Genomic DNA, 6,341 nt, shown 5'->3' with positions numbered 1-6,341 from the left:
CTTTAAACGTGTTTATTTAAGAAGTATATATCAAATATTTCTAGTTAATGGAAAACGAGTCCATAAAACGATCATGTTTATTCACTACCTTTATCTCTTACTGCAATACATTTTTCTCCACTTTTTTTTTACATGGGACTAACCCTCTTACTGTTTTTCATCTTTCTGAAAGGAGCTCCCCTCAGTACAACAGCACAGGCACCTTTCCTATCCGAACCTTGAGTGGCTTTGCTCCCTTTCTCCTGCCCTGCCGCACATCACGCTGCTCCTGGCTGGCTTCATCCTCGGTTTCAATACAGGCTGGGGGATGATGTGATCAAGAGCAGCCCTGCGGAAAAGGACTTGGGGGTACTGGTGGACAAAAAGCTGGACATGAGCCAACAATGTGCACTCGCAGCCCAGAAGGCCAACCCTATCCTGGGCTGCATCAAAAGCAGCGTGGCCAGCAGGTCGAGGGAGGTGATTCTGCCCCTCTGCTCCGCTCTGCTGAGACCCCACCTGCAGTGCTGCGTCCAGCCCTGGGGTCCTCGGCACAGGAAGGACATGGAGCTGTTGGAGCAGATCCAGAGGAGGGCCACGAAGATGATGCGAGGGCTGGAGCACCTCTCCTATGAGGACAGGCTGAGAGAGTTGGGGTTGTTCAGCCTGGAGAAGAGAAGGCTGCGGGGAGACCTTGCTGTGGCCTTCCGGTACTTAAAGGGGGCCTATAGGAAAGACGGGGACAGACTTTTTAGCAAGGCCTGTTGTGATGGGACAAGGAGCAATGGTTTTAAATCAAGGGAGGGCAGATTTAGACTGGATTTAAGAAAGACATTTTTTACAATGAGGGTGGTGAGGCACTGGAACGGGTTGCCCAGAGAGGTAGTGGAGGCCCCATGCCTGGAAACATTCAAGGCCAGGCTGGACGGGGCTCTGAGCAACCTGATCTAGTGAAAGATGTCCCTGCTCTTGCAGGAGGCTTGGACTAGATGGCCTGTGAAGGTCCCTTCCAACCCACACCATTCTATAGATTCTCACCAGCCCTTCTCCCCGTCCGGCCTTGTTTCCCGCACACCAGCTGCCTGCCACTCGGGAGGACCCACTTCACCCCGGAGGGAGGGCGAGGTGTGCCCCGGCGGGTGGAGGAGTGACTCATTTACGGTCACGCCAAGTTGATGGACTGGACTTAAAACTGCCACCCATCGCTAGGGTTAAAGGCCAAGCAACGTCCAAGGGCTCGTTGCTACGGGGAGGCCGGCGCGGGGAAAGCTGCAGCGGACGCTCTCCGCGCAGGAGGCGCTTGAGGCTAATCCCCCGCGGGCACCGGTTCGGCGCAGGGGGCCGGCTTGCTCCCCTGCCCCGAGCTTGTGCCCCCCGACCAGGCCCGGCCCAGGGCGGGCCCCTCACCGCCGGGCCGAGGCCGAGCGAGGCCGCACGCGCCGCGCCGCGGGCGCGCGCCAGCAGCCCCGGGGGCGGGGCCGGCGGCGAAGGGGGCGGGGCGCCCCTCGCGGCGCGGCAACGGCCGCTCGCCCCGCCCCGCCCCCTCCCGTCTCCTCCCGGAGGGAGGGGAACCCCAAGGGGCGGGGCCGCGCCTGCGCGGCCGGGCGGGCGGGGCGGGGAGGCCCGGCCTCCGCCTCGCCATTAGCCGCGGCGGCGGGCGGGCTCCGCCCGGGGCGGGCAGCGGGCGGTGCGGGGTTACCTGCGCGGCGCGGGGCGGCCGCGGGGCTAGAGCGAGGCGCGGGGGCGGCGGAGCGGCCTCCTCCCGCTCCTCCCGCTCTTCCCGCTCCTGTTGGCGGCGGGCCGCGTCGCGGCGGCGGCGGCGGCCGGGCCATGGTGCGGCGCGCCCGGCTGGCGCTGGTGGCGGCGGCGCTGGTGGCGCTGGGAGCGCCGGTGGGTCAGGGCGCGCGGGCCCTGGAGTGGTACACGGCGTGGGTGAGCACGGCCTACGTGGAGCCGCTGAGCAACCGCACGGTGCGGGGCAACACGGAGAGCGGCCGCTACGGGGACAGCTCGCCCAAGGAGAGCGCCCAGGGCCTGGTGGGCATCCCCCGCGGCGCCTCGCCGCGGCACATGGAGGGCTGCGCCACCGACACCGACTACGACGTGCCGCTGCCGCCCGGCGGCCGCGGGCCCCCCGAGGGCGACCCGCCGCCCTGGATCGCCTTGGTGGCCCGCGGCGGCTGCACCTTCAAGGACAAGGTCACCAACGCGGCGCGGAAGCGGGCGGCCGCCGTGGTCATCTACAACGAGGCCCGCTTCGGCAACAGCACCGTCTCCATGTCCCACCTGGGTGAGCGGGGACGTGGCTGGGCGCTCCCCGCGCTTGCGGAGGGGCCGGGGGGGGCTGAGGGCTGGCGGCTTTGTCTACCGCCGGTCCGCCTCGGTGGCGCGGGAGCGCGGCTCTGCGCGGGGAGGGATGGGGATGGGGGACGGGGGGCAGAAATCCCCGTAAAAACGGTCCAAAGAGCCGGGTTTTTGTTTCCTCTTCCCCCGTCCTTTAAACCCCGCTGGGGGAGCGCCGGGACCAGCTTCTGTCTTCTAAGTTACAGCCCGGGTGCCAGGGAGAAGATGCGGCGAAGCCATCGAAACGGGCAGCCGTGTAATAGACTGCGGGCGGAGGCACTGGGGGGCACGGGTTCGTTTAGAGCTACCTTTTTGCTTTGTACCCCCTGGCAGAAGGGCTACAGCGGTGACAGGTAGGCTGCTTTCCGCAGGCAATGTGGAAACATGCCAGGTATCCTGAAGATGCCTTCTGGTGCCTTTGAAGGCAGAGCCGTAGCTATTTGAAGATAGCTTTTGGTCCAGGCTTTATTGGAATAGCTTCATCGTCCTCTCCTGCGCAGGTCTGTAAAGGATGGGAGAGAGATATAAGCATCAGGTAATTCTTAAACGCTTGCAAATGCGGCAGGAAAACTGAAGCCTAGAGAAAGATGTTGACTCGCTTGTCTGAGCGTGCTGATGATCTGTACCTACAGATCTGTGATTTTTGCTGAGATAAGAACCCAGATGTTGTGTTGCTGCAGTCTCTGCTTGGGCTGTAACACTAAAAGTCTTGCTGGATTTTTATGAACATGACAACATCAAATGCTTAAATCAAAGGGGGAAAAACCCTCAAAACTCTGCTATAAAATGTGTTTGTATTTTTCGACTTCTGAGGAATTGGAAGGCCTTCAGAGGAGGATATGAAGACAAAGCAAACTAAGTAAAAAAAAAAAAGCTGCAAATGTGTGTTTCAGATGGTCTTGGTATAAGGAGTTTGTAATGCCCAGGCTATCCTTGGTGGTGAGGAAGGGGAAGATGAGGGAATTAGTTGAAGTAGAACTGTAATGCGTTTCTAAAGAAAACAAACTTACTTTAATATAGTGAGCTGAAAATCTTAGTTAGGGAGCTGTTGCTTCATAGCACGTAGGATATATCGGACAGAAAACAATGCTCTCTTCTTGGAATACCAAGTGGCACCAACTTGGGGGTTGGACGTGTGATTACCGTTCAGGCTCTTAGCCTGCTGCTTGCTTGGGTAGATCTGCCTGGCCCATCTCTTGTGTTCTTAATCCACTGTGAGAGTGGAGGTGGGATGCTAGGTAAGATGTACCTTTGATTTTGATCCCATGTGGCAATTAAGGTACTTTGGGCAGTAATTCTTTCCTCTTTACCAGCTCTTGGTTTCTTTTTGTGGCTGTCACTCTGTATTGGCCAATCAGTACAAAATTTATTTTTCCTCCCTGTGGAAATTTTCCCATGTTCTCTATGCCCCATCGTAGCCTCTCATAAATATTATTTGCTCTTTTTGTGGAATCTCTTCCTCGTTTTCTCATCTTGCTTATTGTATCAAATTTTTCTGATTTTTCTCTTTTTTGCTATCATCTCTGTGCTGCGGAAGACCTTCTTAAGCTTATGTTCAGGTTTTGACTTGCTGGTATAGTTACATCTATCAGTGGTATAAAGAAAAGCACTACCTGACTGCTGGCTGTTTTTTTTCTTCTTAAACTGGCAGAATGTTGCTGAGAAAAGCTCTACCTATGTAAAGAGTGTGATTTAGTATAGTGTATATACAAGAATACATTTGTACTTACTTATACTGACTTTGCAAATGCAGGTTGGACCTCAGAATGGTTTGTATGGGGCAGGAATATAATAATATATCACAATATAATCACTAGCTCTGCTGCAGTAACAAATCTTTGTTTCATGGTCGAAACTTTCAAACATGTGAATGTTTAAATTTTTCAGTGCACTTTGGGAATATGGGGAAGAATTACTATTAGTATATCCACGGACTGGATTCACAGATCCAAGAAATATCTTGGATTTTTTGAAGGAGAAAAAGTCTGTGGAAGACAGATAAGAGAAAACGTGGAATGTAAAGCTGTATTTTACAGGATCCAAGTTTGCCACTCTGGTGAAGGGATTTGTGAACTGACACATGAGGAAACAAACCCTGCTTCTGGGAGGAGTGCTGAGAACAAATACTCTGGGAAATCTGCAGTACTGTAACTAAGGAGTAGAGTTATATGCATAAGGAACAGCCACTTAATGGATTTGCAGTTAGTGGCACTGAAAATGATGTGAGATTGAGCAATGGTTATGGCCGATAGAGGTGCAGCCTGAATTACGTGAGGGTGATAAATGGGTAACTTTTCTGATCTCCAAGTTTCATCTTTTCATCCTTCTAAAAAAAAAAAAAAGGGGCCTTTGAATTTTCTGGTGTGTGTGATGCGTGTGTGCTTTTGTTGTTGTTTTTGGTGTTTTTAGACTTATTCCAACTTGAGTAAAAAGAGAGATTCTTGATTAGACAAAGTGATTTGCTCTAGCTGGTGTCAAAGCATTTGATAAAGGACAAATACTGCAAATATTCTGCAGTTCAGTTTTTTGTTTCATGGATACCTTGGGCGCTTTGTGAGTGCAGAGAGTAGGGATTTTAATTAAAGTTTTGGAACAGCAGAGCCCAGAGTTTGAATATATAGCCTTGCAATCCTGTCCTTCCTTCCAAAAGAAGGTTCTTCAAATACCACTCTACTGATGTGTCTCGTGTTTTTCAGGCCTTTGCTCTCTGCCTGAATTACATTGTTCAAAATGCTGGATGATTTCCCTCCTTGAGGGAAGTAATAGTGAAACAACTTCACGTGTGGCTGAGGAGTTTTTTTCCAGTGGAAGATATTAATTTTAGCCAAATGACTAAAGGAGTTGTACTTCAGTTATTGAGTCTGAATAGTATAAACTCAAACTTCAGTTTTACAGGAATATAGACTTTGCAGGCAGTCTTAATTCTGTTCCCTTGTGGTGGTGGTGGTGAACTTAATATAATACAGAGGCTTTTAATTCCTTTCCAAAACCAAAATAAATATTGTATGTAAATATTAGCTGGGAGTGGGTTGGAGAGGAGTCTGGAGAAGCAAGGTGTGGAGTATTGTGGAGAGCAGACTAAGGAGAGTTAGTGGCTCAGTGCTGGGTGAGAAATTAGGGGGAGGCAGAGGTGTATTGCAGTGGAAAGAAAAAAGGGTCTTCTGATTCTGTATTTTTCTGATATACTTCATGCTGGGCATCTAGCCATCTCTGAATCCCCTCTCAGGCTAGGATTTGGTGATTCTGATCAGAACGTAAGTTTGATACCTTGAAGACTATGGAATAACATACTGTGCTTGACAGCCATGTGATGTTGTGGAGGAAGGGGGACTGGCCGTAGTCATTTGAAGATAGATCTGGAGTGGAGCTTTGGTGCATGGCTTGTGGGTTTAAGGGAAGCTTGGAACTTAGCTTGAGTATATGACTTTGGCTACGTAAAGAAAATGGTCTTTGATTTGGTGCAGCCTTGCCGAAATACACCCAACTAGTTCTTTCCTTCATTGTCATGGTTTTTTTACACAGGTATATTGAACAAAACAGATGCGAACAACTTTGTACTCATGATTTTAAAAGCTCGTGCTAGCTCCAAAGTGGCAGTTAGGGTTATTTTGGCATGTACTTCAACTCTTTGCTACATTGCTTTCACTACTACTTGGGATTCCCAAGTGGTGCATAACTTTTGTATTACTGATGCTTTCTACCGAAAGCTTCTGGTACTGTACTACTAAAATCAGTGGCTTGTTTAACTCAGACAGTGACTGTATGATGTTGAGCTGCTATGTTCTGAAGAACAGGAATAACTTCAAAATGCTTATACCTATTTTATATGTTAAGAGTGCATATGTGTTGGAAACCTATCTGGAAAGAGGAATGTGTACCAGTGTTGATTGCTTGACTACTTGACTCTTCTGGTTACGCATCCTTCTTCTTGAGGCAGGTGAAAACACAACATGCAGCAGGGATTTGGTGAGATGAGGTTGGGGTAGGTGGTCAAGACAAAGCTTGTAATTGGATTGTTA

The 6,341-nt window shown here is 51.0% G+C and overlaps 1 protein-coding gene across 4 annotated transcripts in view; it reads left to right on the top strand.

The window, feature by feature from the left end:
• Positions 1-1,603: 1,603 nt before the first annotated feature.
• The window catches only part of RNF149 (ring finger protein 149), a 34,328-nt gene continuing 29,590 nt past the window's right edge, over positions 1,604-6,341 (top strand). For 2 of the 4 annotated variants that reach the window (XM_072849735.1, XM_072849734.1), the window contains exon 1: positions 1,640-2,269. In XM_072849735.1, the coding sequence (XP_072705836.1) occupies positions 1,810-2,269 (460 nt within the window). In that variant the 5' untranslated portion in view covers positions 1,640-1,809. Of the gene's footprint in view, positions 2,270-6,341 lie in introns of all 4 variants that reach the window. The other 2 variants (XM_072849737.1, XM_072849736.1) reach the window with 2 other exon arrangements.

The sequence above is a fragment of the Ciconia boyciana genome, chromosome 1 (assembly GCF_034638445.1).
Source record: "Ciconia boyciana chromosome 1, ASM3463844v1, whole genome shotgun sequence".
Lineage (NCBI taxonomy): Eukaryota > Metazoa > Chordata > Aves > Ciconiiformes > Ciconiidae > Ciconia > Ciconia boyciana.
The sequence above is the reverse complement of the archived record's forward strand: the minus strand, read 5'-3'. Positions and strand labels throughout refer to the sequence as shown.